This window comes from Xenopus tropicalis, chromosome 3 (assembly GCF_000004195.4).
Source record: "Xenopus tropicalis strain Nigerian chromosome 3, UCB_Xtro_10.0, whole genome shotgun sequence".
Taxonomy (NCBI): Eukaryota; Metazoa; Chordata; class Amphibia; order Anura; family Pipidae; genus Xenopus; species Xenopus tropicalis.
In genome coordinates, this window is record NC_030679.2 from 131,973,735 (window position 1) to 131,997,037 (window position 23,303).

Below are 23,303 nucleotides of genomic sequence, written 5' to 3' on the forward strand. Positions count from 1 at the left end.
TAAGTTTTGGTTATGGTTGCCCCTTAGCTCTTAAAATGAGTACAGATATAAAAAGTTCTTAGTGTATCAGTCATTGAATCATAGTTTTGAGAACATCTAGAACAGCAAATACATCCTCAAGCCACATCTCACCCTAACTGGCCTTCAGGATGAGCCCCTGTGCCACTGTTCCAAGCCCCCTCAGGGGGCCCCTCCCTACAATTTGCTGCCTTCAGATGTAGAGTAATGGCACTCACTGGGCAGCAAAGGATAGAGTGTGGTCTGATTGCCAGGCAGTCCATGATTGGTTGGCTTGGCTGGAACAAAGGACCATCCAGATGAATACCTTGGATGCACTGTAAATATAAACCATGTAGGTAATGAGAAAGTATAGAAGGAGTTACTAATTGGTGCAGAAATCAGGAGGAAGTTTGTCAGAAATAAACAGCAGTATGTAAATGGAACAGAAAGAGGAAAAAGACAGCACAACCATTAATGCATATTTCTCTATAGGAAAATGTTATCGAACTTGAAATTCCTAATTCTCCTTGCTCAGGAGAGCAGCTCATGGAGGGCCATGCTGGTGGAACCTACAAGGTACATTGGGGGCAGACTGGGGCTATATTATAAGGTGCATGGGTTCCTGCAGTAGGAAGAAGCAAGCCCTATGCTTGTATTATTTAATATTGTATGCTTTTAATGGCTTTAGCAGCACCTTAAACTAGCAAGCTGTCCTTACATATAGAGGTTTCCAGATTTATTCTTCCTTCTGTGACCCTTCTCTTGACTCTTGAAAGGCAACTCTGTATAAACCCACTAAAAGCCTCAATGGGACATAATCTCAGCCCATGGACATCCCCTGTATCAGTATTTAGTGGGGCTTGTTTTCAATAGTGAGTTTGAAAGTCTATAAACACCATTTTTTCTTTATAGGTGCATTAAGAATGGGTCAAATGGGGCCCTCTGGGAGTATTTTTAAGACCCCCTACTGCCTAATGGATCCAAATCTGTGTGTCTGCAACACCATATTTTTTTTAAATAACAAGGCCCTGATGGTGTACTAAAGCAGGGCCGGAACTAGGGGTAGGCAGAAGAGGCAGCTGCCTAGGGCGCAACGATTGAGGGGCACCAGGCAGGAGCCTCTCCTGCCTACCCCTAGCGCTACTTTGTCATTGCCTCCGCCACTTGTCATTAGCGGCGGAGGCAATGACCGATCTAATCCCCCCGCGATGGGCGGCGTTGGCCGACCGGGTTGCCTAGGGCGCCCGGTCGGCTTGGCCTGCCCCTGTACTAAAGTACTGGCTTGCACCTACACAATATTAAGTGAAACTTATGGGACTGCATTAGGCAACAGAAGAAGTAGAGGCTGCACTCACAAACGTTTTGGCTGGGGAGCTTACCCCATAGATTCTGCCAGTGTAACCACACAAACTCTCCATTATGGATTTGCATTAGGCTTTGAAGCCTTTGATGATAATAAACTTGGCTGTAACAAGCAATACCTGGCAGCAGTTGCAAGGGCAAACAGGGTTTTGAGCTGTATTGAAAGGGGCCTAGATTAATGGGCAGAAGAGCACCGGTAATGCCCCATCTAGGGTATGCCATGCAGTTTTAGTCTCCAATGCTCAATTATTAATTTTAGAGAGAGTGCAAAAAAGGGTAACTAAGCTGGTAAAGGGTATGGAAGGTCTCAGATACAAAGAAAAACCGGCCAAGTTGGGTCTGTTCATGCTGAAGAAGAGGCACCTAAAGTAGCTATGTATAAATATATAAGGGAATCATATAATACTCTCTCTAATGCTTTATATACCAGTAGGTCCTTGCAGCATATATACCAGTAGGTCCTTGCAGCATATATACCAGTAGGTCCTTGCAGCATATATACCAGTAGGTCCTTGCAGCATATATACCAGTAGGTCCTTGCAGCATATATACCAGTAGGTCCTTGCAGCATATATACCAGTAGGTCCTTGCAGCATATATACCAGTAGGTCCTTGCAGCATATATACCAGTAGGTCCTTGCAGCATATATACCAGTAGGTCCTTGCAGCAGACACGAGGCACCCTCTCTAGTCAAAGAAAAGAAGGTTCTGTTTAAATATTTGGAAAGGATTTATTACTATGAGAGCTGTGAAGTTGTGGGATTCCCTCCCTGAGCCAGTCGTACTGGCTGATACATTATATAGCTTAAAGAAGGGGTTGGATGGCTTTGTTGATCCAGGGACTGGTCCGATTGCCATCTTGGAGTCAGGAAGGAATTTTTTCCCCTCTGCAGCAAATTAGAGAGGCTTCAGATGGGTTTTTTGCCTTCCTCTGGATCAACTAGTAGTTAGACAGGTTATATATAGGCATTATGGTTGAACTTGATCAATGTCTGTTTTTTCATTCTAACTTACTATGTTATTACCCAGTGGGTGGTAATTTTTGTGGCAAAATAATGCATTCAACAAACTCATAACATGTCCACTTTATTTTCCTCCACGGTGGCACTTCCAGCCTAACAATCTGGATCTTCCTTGTGGTTAAACCTTGGGTACATATTCTTAATTCATGAACTTCAGAGACTGGAGAGAGATGATTTCTCATGCTATTAGCTTTACTCAGTAGCAACACAAATGCTGAATGCTCGGTGCGAGGGCAGAAAATAACATGCAAGGAGCCCCAAGATATACAGACAGGGTACATACACAAGGGCCAAAGGTTCATTGCATAGAAACAAGCACTTTCATTATTTTCTACAAAAAAAATATATTTTATTTTTTTACATTAAACCTATGAGTCTATATTCTGGGATTCAGTAAAGTATACAATTCTGTGTTTCTCTTTCCATTAAGCTGTTTAGAACTGGTCATTATCAACATATAGAGATACTCAGTATCATTATACAGAGCAGCCTGGTCATTATCAGTGTATAGAGATACTCAGCATCATTATACAGAGCAGCCCGGTCATTATCAGCGTATAGAGATACTCAGCATCATTATACAGAGCAGCCTGGTCATTATCAGCGTATAGAGATACTCGGCATCATTATACAGAGCAGCCTGGTCATTATCAGTGTATAGAGATACTCAGCATCATTATACAGAGCAGCCTGGTCATTATCAGTGTATAGAGATACTCAGCATCATTATACAGAGCAGCCTGGTCATTATCAGCGTATAGAGATACTCAGCATCATTATACAGAGCAGCCTGGTCATTATCAGTGTATAGAGATACTCAGCATCATTATACAGAGCAGCCTGGTCATTATCAGCGTATAGAGATACTCAGCATCATTATACAGAGCAGCCTGGTCATTATCAGCGTATAGAGATACTCAGCATCATTATACAGAGCAGCCTGGTCATTATCAGCGTATAGAGATACTCAGCATCATTATACAGAGCAGCCTGGTCATTATCAGCGTATAGAGATACTCAGTATCATTATACAGAGCAGCCCGGTCATTATCAGCATATAGAGATACTCAGTATCATTATACAGAGCAGCCTGGTCATTATCAGCATATAGAGATACTCAGTATCATTATACAGAGCAGCCTGGTCATTATCAACATATAGAGATACTCATCATCATTATACAGAGCAGCCTGGTCATTATCAGCGTATTGAGATACTCAGCATCATTATACAGAGCAGCCTGGTCATTATCAGCGTATAGAGATACTCAGCATTATTATACAGAGCAGCCTGGTCATTATCAGCGTATAGAGATACTCAGCATTATTATACAGAGCAGCCTGGTCATTATCAGTGTATAGAGATACTCAGCATCATTATACAGAGCAGCCTGGTCATTATCAGCGTATAGAGATACTCCGTATCATTATACAGAGCAGCCTGGTCATTATCAGCGTATAGAGATACTCCGTATCATTATACAGAGCAGCCTGGTCATTATCAGTGTATAGAGATACTCAGTATCATTATACAGAGCAGCCCGGTCATTATCAGTGTATAGAGATACTCATCATCATTATACAGAGCAGCCTGGTCATTATCAGCGTATAGAGATACTCAGTATCATTATACAGAGCAGCCTGGTCATTATCAGCGTATAGAGATACTCGGTATCATTATACAGAGCAGCCCGGTCATTATCAGTGTATAGAGATACTCATCATCATTATACAGAGCAGCCTGGTCGTTATCAGTGTATAGAGATACTCAGCATGATTATACAGTTCAGTCTGTTAGTTATTAGTGTCTAAAGATACTCATCATCATTATACAGAGCAGCCCAATCATATTTGTCAGTGTAAAGAGATACTCAGTATCATTATACAGCACATCCTGTTCATTATAATTTTTAGAAAAACATACAAAGCATTATTAAATGGGCAATATGTACATTATCTGAGAGCAATACATATGATAGTAATAAGCATTTTATATATTTGGATCTTAATAGGAACTATTTTCAGATGACACAGCTGCACCTGAATTGCCAGTGGTATGTACAAAGGCAGCCCATCCTACTGTATGGGTCTCACAGTGCCCTGAGGGTGAGCAGCGCTGCGGTGAGGAAGAGAGGAGGAAGAGCAGCGCAGCTGGCAGAGTTCTTTAGCCCGGCAGTGTTTCCTTTGGCTGGGCCATTGCAGTCATCAGAGAAGCAGCATTCAACGCTGGCCCCATTCCCACTTTGCCGAGCATGGTCACAGAAGGATTTGTAGGAGCAAGACTTGATGACACTGTCTGCAAAGAGAGTGATACGGTGACTGGTGTGAACCTTCCACATAGTGATGGATGAAACAATTTGCAAGCTCATGTCCTTACATAGATTCAAACCCATGTGTACGAGCAAAATGGCAGCATGTAAGCACAATAACGCTCTGTGGGGGGTTCTGATCTGCAACATTGTCAGAACAAGCTGCAGGTGTTTTTGCGCCATCTAAAGACATAGTAACATAGTAACATAGTAACATAGTAAGTTGGGTTGAAAAAAGACATACGTCCATCAAGTTCAACCATAATGCCTATATATAACCTGCCTAACTACTAGTTGATCCAGAGTAAGGCAAAAACCCATCTGAAGCCTCTCTAATTTGCCGCAGAGGGGAAAAAATTCCTTCCTGACTCCAAGATGGCAATCGGACCAGTCCCTGGATCAACTAGTACTAAGAGCTATCTCCCATAACCCTGTATTCCCTCACTTGCTAAGAATCCATCCAGCCCCTTCTTAAAGCTATATAATGTATCAGCCAGCACGACTGATTCGGGGAGGGAATCCCACAACTTCACAGCTCTCACTGTAAAAAATCCTTTCCGAATGTTTAAATGGAACCTCCCTTCTTCTAAACGGAGTGGGTGCCCTCGTGTCCGTTGGAAGGACCTACTGGTAAATAAAACATTAGAAAGGTTATTATATGATCCCAAAGCTAATGATATGGGCCACCTCAACCTGCTCAAAGTGGCAAAAGCATGGGTGTGTGGGGGCGACCACAAGAAGGAGGCAGCAGACAAAAGCCAAGTTTGGCCAATGGCACTGTCTTTGCTAATCAATTCGTTACTAAAGTTGGGTGCCAAATGGGGCAAAGTTTTTACTGGCACAAAGAGCAGGCATCAAAGGAAAGACAACACTATGCCCAGGTTTTGTTTTATACCCAGGGTGCCATACAAGGCATGTAGGGAGCATTTTGTGATTGTAATCGCTTACCTTATACCCCAAGCTGGTGCTCCCGTAAGGAGTTCAACAATAATGAATTCTTTGGCGCACCACTTACATAATTCTATAGGGTGCATTCAGTTCCATGGCTGCTTCCAAGCCAAATCCATTGACCTCCATACAGGGAAGAAGCACAACAGCAAACTGGCGATTGCCTTTAATACAATTATTGCAGAAAGATTTTGGGGAATACAACCAAAGTACCTGAAGAAGGGGATCTTCCCACCAAAGCTTGTGCCACGTCTTTCTGCAGTAAATGTGTTAATGGCAATTCCCGGTATGCTGGTGTGCTTCTTCCTTCCTTCTGTCTTGGTGCCACTAGCGCAGGTGGAGTAGGGATTCAGAAGAATGAAGACAGACGGAAGAATATTGCTTGCTCACAGCTACCACATGTATAAGGTAATTGTTTACAATCACAGGTGGGGGGGGGGGGCTAACATTTTGGCACCCCTCAGTGATTGTACTTTTCCTTCTCCTTTAGGGTAAGAACCCACAGAGCAAGTTAATTGCCCACAATAGATCTCTGCTATCGGAGGCGGGTAATCTCTGCTATCGGAGGCGGGTAACCTCTCCGAAAAGGCTTTCGCTGGTGGAAAGCCCTTCCCGTCGCTTTGGTTTCCAAAGTTGTGCAAAGCTGCCTGAAGGAGGAAACTTTAGATTACTGAAGCGATGTGAAGGGATTTCCACTGGCGACTTCTGTTGTTGCCTGTGGAAAGTCTTTTTGGAGCAGTTACTCGCCTGCGATAGCAGAGATCTATTGCGGGCAAGTAACTTGCTCCGTGGGTTCTTATCTTTAGGGTGAGGACACACAGAGCTACTAGAAGCAGCTACTTCACAGCTACTAAAATAGACAATGCTGATAATTTACTGATAATTTTCTCTACGTGTGTTTTAGCAGAGTCAATTCTCAGTATTGTCTATGGCAGGGGATTTTTTGGAGTTTAGTAGCCGTGATAAGTAGCTGCTACTAAGTAGCTCTATGTGTCTTCGCCCTGTAATGTGCAGGTTACTTCTCTTCCTGTAGAAAATGCTCCACAACGAGAAATTTTTGGTGCAAGGAGAACCGCTCACCTAACCCCCTCCCTACTTCTACCTATTAGGAGACCATTATCATTTCTTATCATTAACATAAGTTACAGACACAGTGTGAATGGATGGTGAATGCCATACAGTCATTCATAAGAAACAAAATGGCCGCTCTAGGCCAGAGTATTATTATGGTTACCATTTACTCTTCTAAATGGTAACACGCAAATGCTCTGGTCCCAGAGCTGCCATTTTGTTTTGTGCATACAGCCATTTGCACTTACTTGGGGCAGTGATGGTGGAGCAGACTTCGGCGTACTGTGGGCAAACGTGAGAGCCCTGCTTGTAACATTCCTCCTCGCTGGAAGCCACGCAGCTGTAACATCGCAGGGCTTTGCCTTTACAGAAGGAACATGATAAAACTATTTTAACCATGCAGTATTTTTCTTCATTTGGAACAGTGCATTGGTCATGTACTTATACACCAGCAACACCGGTGGTGTTGCCCATAGCAACCAGTCAGATCTTTGAATTGGTTTTCTAACTTATAGGTGACCATTCAAATCTATTTGCTGATTAGTTGCTATTTGCAACTTCATGTTTGTCACTAAGGGGTGTATTTATTCATATTGGAGACAATAACTGGAGCTCTGGATGGAACTGTGGATGGAGTTGAATATGCTGAGAGCTAAGTGAAAGATCCTTATATCCATATAATGATATATCTGTTGTGGGAAGATTAGCTTTTATAATGGCAGGCAAACCGGTTTCTTGTGCAGAGAATGAGGCAGTGATACAAAAAAATATAGGGAAACAATACTTTACCTTTAATTGTTCACTCAAGAACATTAACAAGGTGCTTGTCTTCCTATGGCATCAAAATATAACAGTCTCTCACACATGAAATTGTAGTCTCCCTGACTACCCCAGGCCTCTCCCAGACCATTACAGGTTAGCACTCTGTTACTCACAGTTCAGAGATAACTTCTCTCTATAAGTCAGGCTCCACACAGCCTACTTCCAAGTCAGCTTCACTGCTCACTCTCTTCAAACACTGCCTCTCTCCAGGCACAGTCATGGGCCCCTTGGCACTCGCTTTCTCTCTCAAGCTCAGGCACTCTCCCTCTCTTTATCAGACACTCCCCGTGTCTCAACTCAGGCTCCACAGGCTCCTTGGTCCTCTCTCCGGTTTCCTCTCACACATAAGGAACAACCAGGACCATGTCTCTCTTTCAAACACACACAGGACAAACCCATCTCCTCCAGGCATCCAAGGAAGAGCCCTGTCTCATCCAAACATCTGAGGAACAACAAGGGCCATGTATTTCCTTTAAACACACAGGACAAATCTATCTCCTCCAAACATCCAAGGAACAACAAGGACTATGTCTCTCCTTCAAACACACAGGACAAACCCATCTCCTCCAAACATCCAAGGAACAACCAGGACCATGTCTCTCTTTCAAACACAAACAGGACAACCCCATCTCCTCCAGGCATCCAAGGAAGAGCTCTGTCTCCTCCAAACATTCAAGGAACAACCAAGAACATGTCTCTCCTTCAAACACACAGGACAACCCCATCTCCTCACCACATCCAAGGAAGAGCTCTGTCCTCCAAACATCCGAGGAACAACAAGCACCATGTCTCTCCTTTAAACAAACAGGACAAACCTATCTCCTCCAGGCATCCAAGGAAGAGCTCTTTCTCCTCCAAACATCCAAGGAACAACAAGGGCCATGTATCTCCTTTAAACAAACAGGACAAACCTATCTCCTCCAGGCATCCAAGGAAGAGTTCTGTCTCCTCCAAACATTCAAGGAACAACCAAGAACATGTCTCTCCTTCAAACACACAGGACAACCCCATCTCCTCACCACATCCAAGGAAGAGCTCTGTCCTCCAAACATCCGAGGAACAACAAGGACCATGTCTCTCCTTCAAACACACAGGACAAACCCATCTCCTCCCCACATCCAAGGAAGAGCTCTGTCTCCTCCAAACATGCAAGGAACAACCAAGACCATGTCTCTCCTTCAAACACACAGGACAACCGCATCTCCTCCAGGCATCCAAGGAAGAGCTCTGTCTCATCCAAACATCTGAGGAACAACAAGGGCCATGTCTCTCCTTTAAACACACAGGACAAACCCATCTTCTTCAGACATCAAAATATATATAATTATATGTCCCCAGATGGAGAGCCTTCCATTGGTAGTGTCCCCAATATACATTTCCAAAGAAACAAAAAATACCACAGAAAAATGATGGGGTAATGTATTAAATATCCAAATCTTGAACCAGGCATAGAAACCAATTAGATTTTGCAGGCAGAGGACTCTGCTGATTGGTTACTACTGGTGAAAACGTTTTATTACTTTGCTTCCAATGGGAGCATCATGGAAAATAAAGCCAGAAGCCTGAGTTTGTGGCTTTCTAGTTTTCATGCTACTTTATAAGAGACCTCTTAAACAGACCTTTAACCACCCTTTGTGACAATACATTCTCAGCTCTACATTTTCAGGCCTCGGGATGTACTTTTACATATTTTGTTGAAATGTTAATCCAGGGCTCCCTCTTTTGGAGATAAAATTTCAAATGCATATTTTACATTTTTATACACAAGTTGCAAGTTATAACAACCCCTTGCTATAAAAGGTAATATTCCCCCTGATTCTCTCCCAGTCCCTGGCACCGTACCTCATTTGATCTCAGTGTAGAACTGTACATTGCAGTATAGCTATATTACAGCTTGCATGTATAAAGTCATCTGTCAAGCAGGCGTAATTATACACAAGCTATTCAGTGATCTACAAGGCGTGCCTTGCAAATATAAATACAATTGTTCTATAAAACAACATAATAAAAATAAAATCGGAAACCAATACTATGTTTATATATGATTAGTCCCAGTAAAACAATATGGTAGGGCCAAGGGATCAAGGAGAACTGGAACACTTGCACACAACCTGCTCATTTATGAAAGCTTACACTATTTTGTAGGATTCTCAAATAAATCCATCTTCTGAGGGACAGTTGTAAAGGCATGCTCATCCCTAAGACAAAACTTGGAGGCCTGCATAGTACTGAGCAATGTCCTCTAATAAATATCCAATGACCTGCAGAGATGAATGGTTTTCATGCCATCACAGCGATCATTATTGGAGCAGTTTTATGAGCTTTGAAGGTGTTGGTAGGAGCATAGATTTACCAATGAAATGTGCACTGGGCTCATGAGATACAGTATAAATCATTGGTTAAACCACACGTATGCAGAGATTTGGACACCCATTGACTAATGGTGCGTTGTTAAGCTTATTATACACTTTCTCACCAAATGAATGTGTAATGCTGTGGCCAAAAATATAACTTTATAACTAAGTTGTAATTGTACACACCAACATCACCAGTCAGAGGGGACTTGTAGTTGCACACAGGTCCACACAGCCTTGCAGATTCTCAGTACTCTTCTCCAATACTCTTACACGTTACTCTTACACAAACCGCCAAGCAAATATCAACAAAACAGAGCAAGAGTTCCCAGGCCACTGGGCCCACCTGATGCCTACCCTACTGTACGGACTCCAGGCACAGGGCTCAGCCTGCATTAAGGGTCCTAAAGCCTGTCTAGTACTAGACTCCCTTTTTCACTGGGTTCCTGTCTGGTGAGGTACCGCGGGGCTGCTAGCTAGCCTAACACTTTCTCTTACCATCTATAGTGAGCTCCATGGGTCTGACCTACAGTACCACTAGCTAACCACTAGCTAACCTGTTGATGCACACCCTCTATGTAACACACAGGGGAACCTGCTCTAGAACCTCTTCAAGCTGATCCCCTACCATCTAGTGACTGTAACTGAAATAACTATTTACACCGAATAAACTATTTCTACTCCTTACATTTCCCCTTAGTTAACATAGCAATGTCCTTCTTGCTAACTAAATAAAGAAGCACAAATACCTCATTCCTCTCACAAGTGGATCACTTTCCCATTTGGCCACCCATTGGCCCAGGGGCAAGACCTAATTTTCCGCCAGATGACTGTAAAGGACTGTAAAGGTGGCCATACACGTAAAGATCCGCTCGCCTGGTGAGGTCACCAAAAAACGATCGAATTATAACGACTGGAATAGGTGCAGTCGGTTCAGGGACCGCATCAACGAGCCAATGCGGTCCCCGATCCGACTGAATTTTTTAACCTGCTCGATCGATATCTGGCCGATTTTAGACCAGATATCGGTCGGGCAGGCCAGTCATTGTTTCCCCTACACGGCCCGATAAGCTGCCGAATCAGTCCAAGGGACCAATATCGGCAGCTACAATCGGCCCGTGTATGGCCACCTTAAGACAAGCCCAAATACAATCCAATAAACTGCAGACTTGGTCTGTGGGGACTGAGTGGGCTTGTATCTGCCAGTGTACGGCTAGCATTACCATACTATTGTCTGCATTAATCTACTTTGCTAGTTTGTCTAAAGGTGGCCATACACGGGCCGACTATAGCTGCCGATATCGGTCCCTTGGACTGATTCGGCAGCTAATCGGCCCGTGTATGGGGAGAGCAGATCGGCCTGGCCGACCGATATCTGGCCTGAAATTGGCCAGATCTCGATCGGCCAGGTTAGAAAATCTGGTCGGATCGGGGACCGCATCGGCTCGTTGATGCGGTCCCCGATCCGACTGCCCCATTGCCGCCCACATAATCCGATCGTCTGGCCCCAGGGCCAAACGATCGGATTATTATTTTTTTTACCTAAATGGTCCCCGATATCGCCCACCTGTAGGTGGGGATATCGGGGGAAGATCCGCTCGCTTGGCGACATCGCCAAGCGAGCGGATCTGCTCGTGTATGGCCACCTTTAAAGGCAAACTACTCCTTTAATGCATCATCCAAATATATAATTGCGTATCCTGCAGGGTTCTTTTAAAACCTGATTACACTGCTTGCTACTCATCCTTTTAAGCAATGTGAAGTAACTACAAATGTTTGTAGCATCAGCAAAAACCTGAACCTTTCCTTCCAGCTTGTGAGGGGTTTGTGTGATAGACAAAGCAAGGAGAATTTTTCTTTTCTTGAAGTTTTCTTCTCTGTTCAAGTACTGACACCCTGCCTGAATATATATATGAATCTTGTCACAAACATGGGAAAGTGCACTCATATTTTTTTAGTAGTTGTAATATTAATTATGATAACACAAAAGATACCAGGAAAAAACAATGTAACATGAGCTTCTAACTAAGTTAGTTGGATCTGCAGCGAGTCTGTAGCTAGCAACCTAACTATATGGCTAAAGTTTCCAAGGTCAGTTTTTTTGACTGGAGAGCTTATGTTGGCTTTCCCTGTTGTAATGTCCAATACAAGGGACTCTCTACTGGCATAAAACACTGGGGTGGGGCAAAATGTATTCTTTTTAATTCCCTTAGTAAGAAGGGTGGACATGTACTGTATCCAGAGCCTTAAAGTAAAAGGAATAATTCTACGGTTGCCCCGAGAGCCAAGGAAATCTTCTCTACTGTCTCCAATGTGCTGTATTTCTGTGGATGGATTGAATTTATTAATGCTCGAATTGTAAATAGAGGAGCAGAGTTGTTAAAGAAATACAAGTGGCTTGGTGTGTTTGTGTGTATTTATACATAAAGAAATACATACAGAACCTCATCCAGAATGTATTGTGAGGGCCCTGAGTTCCTGCAAGTGTATAAATTAAGATACAGAGCAGAGAAAAGCCCTATTGTATAAATGGGATATACACTGGGGATCCCCCTATAAACTGAGATACAGAGCAGAGAAAAGCCCTATTGTATAAATGGGATATACACTGGGGATCCCTCCTATAAACTGAGATACAGAGCAGAGAAAAGCCCTATTGTATAAATGGGATATACACTGGGGATCCCCCCTATAAACTGAGATACAGAGCAGAGAAAAGCCCTATTGTATAAATGGGATATACACTGGGGATCCCCCTATAAACTGAGATACAGAGCAGAGAAAAGCCCTATTGTATAAATGGGATATACACTGGGGATCCCTCCTATAAACTGAGATACAGAGCAGAGAAAAGCCCTATTGTATAAATGGGATATACACTGGGGATCCCCCTATAAACTGAGATACAGAGCAGAGAAAAGCCCTATTGTATAAATGGGATATACACTGGGAATCCCCCTATAAACTGAGATACAGAGCAGAGAAATGCCCTATTGTATAAATGTGATACACTGGGGATCCCCCCTATAAACTGAGATACAGAGCAGAGAAAAGCCCTATTGTACAAATGGGATATACACTGGGGATCCCCCTATAAACTGAGATACAGAGCAGAGAAAAGCCCTATTGTATAAATGGGATATACACTGGGGATCCCCCTATAAACTGATATACAGAGCAGAGAAAAGCCCTATTGTATGAATGGGATATACACTGGGGATCCCCCTATAAACTGATATACAGAGCAGAGAAAAGCCCTATTGTATGAATGGGATATACACTGGGGATCCCCCTATAAACTGAGATACAGAGCAGAGAAAAGCCCTATTGTATAAATGGGATATACACTGGGGATCCCCCTATAAACTGATATACAGAGCAGAGAAAAGCCCTATTGTATGAATGGGATATACACTGGGGATCCCCCTATAAACTGAGATACAGAGCAGAGAAAAGCCCTATTGTATAAATGGGATATACACTGGGGATCCCCCTATAAACTGAGATACAGAGCAGAGAAAAGCCCTATTGTATAAATGGGATATACACTGGCGATCCCCCTATAAACTGATATACAGAGCAGAGAAAAGCCCTATTGTATGAATGGGATATACACTGGGGATCCCCCTATAAACTGAGATACAGAGCAGAGAAAAGCCCTATTGTATAAATGGGATATACACTGGGGATCCCCCTATAAACTGAGATACAGAGCAGAGAAAAGCCCTATTGTATAAATGGGATATACACTGGGGATCCCCCCTATAAACTGAGATACAGAGCAGAGAAATGCCCTATTGTATAAATGGGATATACACTGGGGATCCCCCTATAAACTGAGATACAGAGCAGAGAAAAGCCCTATTGTATAAATGGGATATACACTGGGGATCCCCCTATAAACTGAGATACAGAGCAGAGAAAAGCCCTATTGTACAAATGGGATATACACTGGGGATCCCCATATAAACTGAGATACAGAGCAGAGAAAAGCCCTATTGTATAAATGGGATATTCACTGGGGATCCCCCTATAAACTGAGATACAGAGCAGAGAAAAGCCCTATTGTATAAATGGGATATTCACTGGGGATCCCCCTATAAACTGAGATACAGAGCAGAGAAAAGCCCTATTGTATGAATGGGATATACACTGGGGATCCCCCTATAAACTGAGATACAGAGCAGAGAAAAGCCCTATTGTATTAATGGGATATACACTGGGGATCCCCCTATAAACTTATATACAGAGCAGAGAAAAGCCCTATTGTATAAATGGGATATACACTGGGGATCCCCCCTATAAACTGATATACAGAGCAGAGAAAAGCCCTATTGTATAAATGGGATATACACTGGGGATCCCCCTATAAACTGAGATACAGAGCAGAGAAAAGCCCTATTGTATAAATGGGATATACACTGGGGATCCCCCTATAAACTGAGATACAGAGCAGAGAAAAGCCCTATTGTATAAATGGGATACACACTGGGGATCCCCCTATAAACTGATATACAGAGCAGAGAAAAGCCCTATTGTATAAATGGGATACACACTGGGGATCCCCCTATAAACTGAGATACAGAGCAGAGAAAAGCCCTATTGTATAAATGGGATACACACTGGGGATCCCTCCTATAAACTGAGATACAGAGCAGAGAAAAGCCCTATTGTATAAATGGGATATACACTGGGGATCCCCCTATAAACTGAGATACAGAGCAGAGAAAAGCCCTATTGTATAAATGGGATATACACTGGGGATCCCTCCTATAAACTGAGATACAGAGCAGAGAAAAGCCCTATTGTATAAATGGGATATACACTGGGGATCCCCCTATAAACTGAGATACAGAGCAGAGAAAAGCCCTATTGTATAAATGGGATATACACTGGGAATCCCCCTATAAACTGAGATACAGAGCAGAGAAATGCCCTATTGTATAAATGTGATACACTGGGGATCCCCCCTATAAACTGAGATACAGAGCAGAGAAAAGCCCTATTGTATAAATGGGATATACACTGGGGATCCCCCTATAAACTGATATACAGAGCAGAGAAAAGCCCTATTGTATGAATGGGATATACACTGGGGATCCCCCTATAAACTGAGATACAGAGCAGAGAAAAGCCCTATTGTATAAATGGGATATACACTGGGGATCCCCCCTATAAACTGAGATACAGAGCAGAGAAATGCCCTATTGTATAAATGGGATATACACTGGGGATCCCCCTATAAACTGAGATACAGAGCAGAGAAAAGCCCTATTGTATAAATGGGATATACACTGGGGATCCCCCCTATAAACTGAGATACAGAGCAGAGAAAAGCCCTATTGTATAAATGGGATATACACTGGGGATCCCCCTATAAACTGAGATACAGAGCAGAGAAAAGCCCTATTGTATAAATGGGATATACACTGGGGATCCCCCTATAAACTGAGATACAGAGCAGAGAAAAGCCCTATTGTATAAATGGGATATACACTGGGGATCCCCATATAAACTGAGATACAGAGCAGAGAAAAGCCCTATTGTATGAATGGGATATTCACTGGGGATCCCCCTATAAACTGAGATACAGAGCAGAGAAAAGCCCTATTGTATGAATGGGATATACACTGGGGATCCCCCTATAAACTGAGATACAGAGCAGAGAAATGCCCTATTGTATAAATGTGATACACTGGGGATCCCCCCTATAAACTGAGATACAGAGCAGAGAAAAGCCCTATTGTATAAATGGGATATACACTGGGGATCCCCCTATAAACTGATATACAGAGCAGAGAAAAGCCCTATTGTATGAATGGGATATACACTGGGGATCCCCCTATAAACTGAGATACAGAGCAGAGAAAAGCCCTATTGTATAAATGGGATATACACTGGGGATCCCCCCTATAAACTGAGATACAGAGCAGAGAAATGCCCTATTGTATAAATGGGATATACACTGGGGATCCCCCTATAAACTGAGATACAGAGCAGAGAAAAGCCCTATTGTATAAATGGGATATACACTGGGGATCCCCCTATAAACTGAGATACAGAGCAGAGAAAAGCCCTATTGTATAAATGGGATATACACTGGGGATCCCCCTATAAACTGAGATACAGAGCAGAGAAAAGCCCTATTGTACAAATGGGATATACACTGGGGATCCCCATATAAACTGAGATACAGAGCAGAGAAAAGCCCTATTGTATAAATGGGATATTCACTGGGGATCCCCCTATAAACTGAGATACAGAGCAGAGAAAAGCCCTATTGTATAAATGGGATATTCACTGGGGATCCCCCTATAAACTGAGATACAGAGCAGAGAAAAGCCCTATTGTATGAATGGGATATACACTGGGGATCCCCCTATAAACTGAGATACAGAGCAGAGAAAAGCCCTATTGTATTAATGGGATATACACTGGGGATCCCCCTATAAACTTATATACAGAGCAGAGAAAAGCCCTATTGTATAAATGGGATATACACTGGGGATCCCCCTATAAACTGAGATACAGAGCAGAGAAAAGCCCTATTGTATAAATGGGATATACACTGGGGATCCCCCTATAAACTGAGATACAGAGCAGAGAAAAGCCCTATTGTATAAATGGGATACACACTGGGGATCCCCCTATAAACTGATATACAGAGCAGAGAAAAGCCCTATTGTATAAATGGGATACACACTGGGGATCCCCCCTATAAACTGATATACAGAGCAGAGAAAAGCCCTATTGTATAAATGGGATACACACTGGGGATCCCCCTATAAACTGATATACAGAGCAGAGAAAAGCCCTATTGTATAAATGGGATACACACTGGGGATCCCCCTATAAACTGAGATACAGAGCAGAGAAAAGCCCTATTGTATAAATGGGATATACACTGGGGATCCCCATATAAACTGAGATACAGAGCAGAGAAAAGCCCTATTGTATAAATGGGATACACACTGGGGATCCCTCCTATAAACTGAGATACAGAGCAGAGAAAAGCCCTATTGTATAAATGGGATATACACTGGGGATCCCCCTATAAACTGAGATACAGAGCAGAGAAAAGCCCTATTGTATAAATGGGATATACACTGGGGATCCCTCCTATAAACTGAGATACAGAGCAGAGAAAAGCCTTATTGTATAAATGGGATATACACTGGGGATCCCCCTATAAACTGAGATACAGAGCAGAGAAAAGCCCTATTGTATAAATGGGATATACACTGGGGATCCCTCCTATAAACTGAGATACAGAGCAGAGAAAAGCCCTATTGTATAAATGGGATATACACTGGGGATCCCCCTATAAACTGAGATACAGAGCAGAGAAAAGCCCTATTGTATAAATGGGATATACACTGGGGATCCCCCCTATAAACTGAGATACAGAGCAGAGAAAAGCCCTATTGTATAAATGGGATATACACTGGGGATCCCCCTATAAACTGAGATACAGAGCAGAGAAAAGTCCTATTGTATAAATGGGATATACACTGGGGATCCCCCTATAAACTGAGATACAGAGCAGAGAAAAGCCCTATTGTATAAATGGGATATACACTGGGGATCCCCATATAAACTGAGATACAGAGCAGAGAAAAGCCCTATTGTATAAATGGGATATTCACTGGGGATCCCCCTATAAACTGAGATACAGAGCAGAGAAAAGCCCTATTGTATAAATGGGATATTCACTGGGGATCCCCCTATAAACTGAGATACAGAGCAGAGAAAAGCCCTATTGTATGAATGGGATATACACTGGGGATCCCCCTATAAACTGAGATACAGAGCAGAGAAAAGCCCTATTGTATTAATGGGATATACACTGGGGATCCCCCTATAAACTTATATACAGAGCAGAGAAAAGCCCTATTGTATAAATGGGATATACACTGGGGATCCCCCTATAAACTGAGATACAGAGCAGAGAAAAGCCCTATTGTATAAATGGGATATACACTGGGGATCCCCCTATAAACTGAGATACAGAGCAGAGAAAAGCCCTATTGTATAAATGGGATATACACTGGGGATCCCCCCTATAAACTGAGATACAGAGCAGAGAAAAGCCCTATTGTATAAATGGGATATACACTGGGGATCCCCCCTATAAACTGAGATACAGAGCAGAGAAAAGCCCTATTGTATAAATGGGATACACACTGGGGATCCCCCTATAAACTGATATACAGAGCAGAGAAAAGCCCTATTGTATAAATGGGATACACACTGGGGATCCCCCTATAAACTGAGATACAGAGCAGAGAAAAGCCCTATTGTATAAATGGGATATACACTGGGGATCCCCATATAAACTGAGATACAGAGCAGAGAAAAGCCCTATTGTATAAATGGGATACACACTGGGGATCCCTCCTATAAACTGAGATACAGAGCAGAGAAAAGCCCTATTGTATAAATGGGATATACACTGGGGATCCCCCTATAAACTGAGATACAGAGCAGAGAAAAGCCCTATTGTATAAATGGGATATACACTGGGAATCCCCCTATAAACTGAGATACAGAGCAGAGAAATGCCCTATTGTATAAATGTGATACACTGGGGATCCCCCCTATAAACTGAGATACAGAGCAGAGAAAAGCCCTATTGTATAAATGGGATATACACTGGGGATCCCCCCTATAAACCGAGATACAGAGCAGAGAAAAGCCCTATTGTATAAATGGGATATACACTGGGGATCCCCCCTATAAACCGAGATACAGAGCAGAGAAAAGCCCTATTGTATAAATGGGATATACACTGGGGATCCCCATATAAACTGAGATACAGAGCAGAGAAAAGCCCTATAGTATAAATGGGATATACACTGGGGATCCCCCTATAAACTGAGATACAGAGCAGAGAAATGCCCTATTGTATAAATGGGATATACACTGGGGATCCCCCTATAAACTGAGATACAGAGCAGAGAAAAGCCCTATTGTATAAATGGGATATACACTGGGGATCCCCCTATAAACTGAGATACAGAGCAGAGAAAAGCCCTATTGTATAAATGGGATATACACTGGGGATCCCCCTATAAACTGAGATACAGAGCAGAGAAAAGCCCTATTGTATAAATGGGATATACACTGGGGATCCTAATTAACAAGGTATTTGTCAGATTGTCCCTCTGTTTAACACATATATATAATATCATCTGTCTGAGACACATTAGTGCTGCCAGTGAGAGAGAAGCTTAAAGTACAGAGCTCATTATCTTTCACCAAATCAACTCTGTTCATTGAAGGGCAAGGAAGTAAATGTGACAATTAAAACTGATTTTTTATGATAGAGAAAAGACAAAGTACATGGTCAGTACAAGTGGTTATTTTCTGGGCTCATAAATATGGACCAAGACCTCTTTAGGTAGTAGTGTTCATAATCACAAGTTTGGGATCTTCTGCAACATCAGGGGAAGAACATGACATTTTGCTGGAGAGGCTACTGATTGAGAAGGCTGTTCATTGGAGAACCTTAAACCAATATATGGCAGTTGGTCTCTTTTTGGAGAGACTAAGCCTCCCCAAATATTGATTATTTTCTGCCTCTGTGCAGCAGCACCCACAGAGCACCAACCCCACTCAGAAGATTAGATGCACTAAACTGTAGGAGATAGAAAGGATAGTCAAGAGTCCAGGCCAGGGGTCAGAACCAGCACTGAGCCAATAATCAGGCAAAAATATTATGGGACAAGATGAGAGTGTGGTTGGAGATCAGGCAGGGGATTGGTGCATGCAGCAAGCAATCAAAATACCACAGGCCAAATCAAGTAGCTCATGATTTAGTCTAAGATTTACTGTCCTAAACAATGCACTTTCAGAGCTGTGTTTATGTGCCCGTGTAAGCACGCCATGCTCTGGGAGTGAAGTGCCTGACAGGCTTATGTAGAATATAGGTGATATTTCCCTTTACTTTGCTAAACCTGGTCACGCTGGCCGTGTTGCTAGGCTGCTTCATGCATACATTCTCATACAAAGGAACTCGCTGGCTGCACTATAAGCTTTACATGCCAAGACAAAATCCCGATACAGTAGAGCAGCCATTCCAGTAACAGCTTCCGATCCGTATATACAGTCTCATGATCCCACAGACCTCACAGATAATCCTTTGGTACACATACAAATTACCCTGCTGAATAATCAGGATGGAATAACTATTACCCAAGTGAGGAATAACTGGTTAAGCAGGTTGCACTGCCCTCCCACATTTCCCCTGATGCAAGAAAAGGTTTCAGTGAAGCGAGGGCAGGATACAGTATGTGGTCCATAAATAGAAAAAGGCTCCCTGGGACCAATATGGGTGCTGCACCAGTATAGTAGTAATTCATATTAACCAATCAGACATTTACTCTTGTGTCTTATTTGCAGTAGAAAGATAAAGACTAATTGGAGACTGGTTGCTACAGGATGGCAATACAATAACCTGTACTAGACAAGGAAACCTGTTTTTTACAGATTCTTTAGATGCCACCTGTAACGCAGAGCAGAACTACGATTTTATGTTATTTGCAACAAAGGAGGACACCAATATTGCTGGCCATTGGACAGCCCTTATAAATGGTAAAGACCACAATTTGGCAAACCTCAAGTGCCAAGCATTCCTGATAATATATACCATACCTGTAGTATGATCATTTCCAACCAGTGCCTAAAAAAACCCACAAGATGGCTAGGCAGTAGTGATGGGCAAAATGTTTCGCCAGGCATGGATTCACGGCGAATTTCCACGTTTCGCCATTGGCGGATTGTTTCGTGAAACGGATGAAACAAATTTGCCGTGTAAAAATTCGGCGTGCGTCCAAAAATTGTCACGGGCGACAAAATAATAGCTGTGCAACAATATAATAGCCGCGGGCAATGAAATAATAGCCGCACGACAAAATAATAGCCGCGCAATGAAATAATAGCCGCGGGCAACAAAATAATAGTCGTGGGCGACTAAATAATAGCCGCAGGCGACAAAAGAATAGCCGCAAGCAACAATTTTTTTTGACACGCGACATTTTCGCCGTTTCACGAATCTTTTGAAAGATTCGCAAATTTTTCCGGCAAAGCGAAATGGGACAGATTCACTCATCACTACTAGGCAGCCGTAAAGATCATAAGGTTAGATTTGCAATGATATTAGGCATTCATATTGCCTTTATACTTGTTGGGCTTTCTCTTATTTATACTAAACAAACGCCTGGTTGTTAGGGTCACTGAGCCTAGCAATCAGAATACGGTTTCAGATCTGCAGAACGAAAATGCAATTTGTTCAGATCCTATTCACAAATGGGAAAATGGAGTTGAACTCTTTGTTCCAAAGACTGTAAAACCTACAGCACTGGTGAAGTAATACTAATGTGCCAGCACCATAGGTTTGATGTTGTCAGATCTATGCCAAGCTGTGTTGTAGTAAGCCTTTAGCAAGAAGCTACTCGCAACCTGAAAACCACCGTTATAAGAACACAGATTACTCTAATGTTACTAGTACCCTGCCTGATCTGCAGGGGGGTTCCAGCAGTTGCCAAGAGTATTTAATAGGTGAAACAATATTATTATTATTCTGGTAGTAATCTTATTATTAATGAGTAGACCATCAATGCAAAAGGATTGCAGTTAAAATGATAGGCATGTTTGCATAACCTATATAGTAGTGTGCTGCTTGGATACCATTAATTATATATAAACAACCAATGAAAAAACCCTCTAATCACAGATACAGTAGGTCACATTCCCAACCTAAGTAACTATATGGACCCTAGACTTGGCTACTGCCTGCGTTCTGAGCCTTTCCTGAGCACCCGTAAGTGTTCCTATAAGTGTAATTAGGTTATTTCAACAGGAAAGATGGAAGGAGCACCTTTAGCCATTTGGTGCTAAAATACAAAGATCAGATAAACATAACATTTTCCATTAATAAAGCCCTCTTGCCCATATATCAAGCACATCCCAAGGAACTGCCCAGAAGGTAGAATGAGGTTAGACTTACTGCCCAGGGGTAGCGAGAGGACAAGGCTGAGTAGAAGCAGAGGCCTCATTGTGTGTCCGGTGGCTGCGGCGGGCTGTGCTAGGAGAGGGACTGGATGTCAAGCACTTGGTACTAATGCCTTGTTATAGGATTAAATGTCCAACAATGACATGATTAGGCGCAGGAGATGAGCTTAGTCGCACTCTATAAACACCAAGGGCAGTGCATCCACCATCTGTGGCAGGGGCAAAGCCATAGGGAACGCTGTACAGCAGGGGCTTTTCCTGACTTTGTATTTTAAAGCCATCCCTTAATATAAACCCCCTCTTTACATATTTCTTTTGTGTTAACACTAACCAATCCTGACCAAGGCCCCGTCAGACACCCCCCAAATTTGTGGCAGCAACATCTACAATTTATTTAATTGGTTTGTGGGCACAACAAATGAGCGGTCTTTTTTTTAAGGAGGGCAGTGGGTGATCTTCTGCACCACCTTCAAATACAACCCATAGTGTATATTGTACAGGTATCAGACCCCTTATCCGGAAACCCATTATCCAGAAAGTTCCGAATTACGTATCCATGGCCATCTGCCATAGGCAAAAATTATTTTCTTTTTCTCTGTATAATAAAACAGTACCTTGTATTGATCCCAACTAAGGTATAATTACCCCTTATTGGGGGCAGAACAGCCCTATTGGGTTTATTTAATGGTTAAATTATTCCCTTTTCTCTGTAATAATAAAACAGTACCTGTACTTGATCCCAACTAAGATATAATTACCCCTTATTGGGGGCAGAACAGCCCTATTGGGTTTATTTCATGGTTAAATGATTCCCTTTTCTCTGTAATAATAAAACAGTACCTGTATTTGATCCCAACTAAGATATAATTACCCCTTATTGGGGCAGAACAGCCCTATTGGGTTTATTTAATGGTTAAATGATTCCCTTTTCTCTGTAATAATAAAACAGTACCTGTACTTGACCCCAACTAAAATATAATTACCCCTTATTGGGGGCAGAACAGCCCTATTGGGTTTATTTAATGGTTAAATGATTCCCTTTTCTCTGTAATAATAAAACAGTACCTGTATTTGATCCCAACTAAGATATAATTACCCCTTATTGGGGGCAGAACAGCCCTATTGGGTTTATTTAATGGTTAAATGATTCCCTTTTCTCTGTAATAATAAAACAGTACCTGTACTTGATCCCAACTAAGATATAATTACCCCTTATTGGGGGCAGAACAGCCCTATTGGGTTTATTTAATGGTTAAATGATTCCCTTTTCTCTGTAATAATAAAACAGTACCTGTACTTGATCCCAACTAAGATATAATTAATCCTTATAGGAGCCAAAACAATCCTATTGGGTTTAATTACTGTTGAAATAATTTTATTAGCAGACTTAAGGTAGGGGATCTG

At 42.4% G+C, this 23,303-nt stretch overlaps 1 protein-coding gene across 2 annotated transcripts; it reads right to left on the bottom strand.

Moving 5' to 3' along the window:
* Positions 1 to 3,940: 3,940 nt before the first annotated feature.
* On the bottom strand, positions 3,941 to 22,133 carry LOC100491437. 2 transcript variants are annotated; one of them, XM_002932719.5, is made up of 3 exons: positions 21,895 to 22,119; positions 6,960 to 7,073; positions 3,941 to 4,679 (listed from the first exon to the last, which is right to left on the bottom strand). In XM_002932719.5, exons 1-3 carry the CDS (start codon positions 21,941 to 21,943, stop codon positions 4,474 to 4,476), a joined length of 369 nt encoding a protein of 122 aa, XP_002932765.1. In that variant the 5' UTR covers positions 21,944 to 22,119; the 3' UTR covers positions 3,941 to 4,473. The 2 variants fall into 2 exon arrangements, with proteins under 2 accessions (XP_002932765.1, XP_004912571.1); XM_004912514.4 differs by having other exon boundaries at positions 4,081 to 4,679; positions 6,960 to 7,097; positions 21,895 to 22,133.
* Positions 22,134 to 23,303: the final 1,170 nt, after the last annotated feature.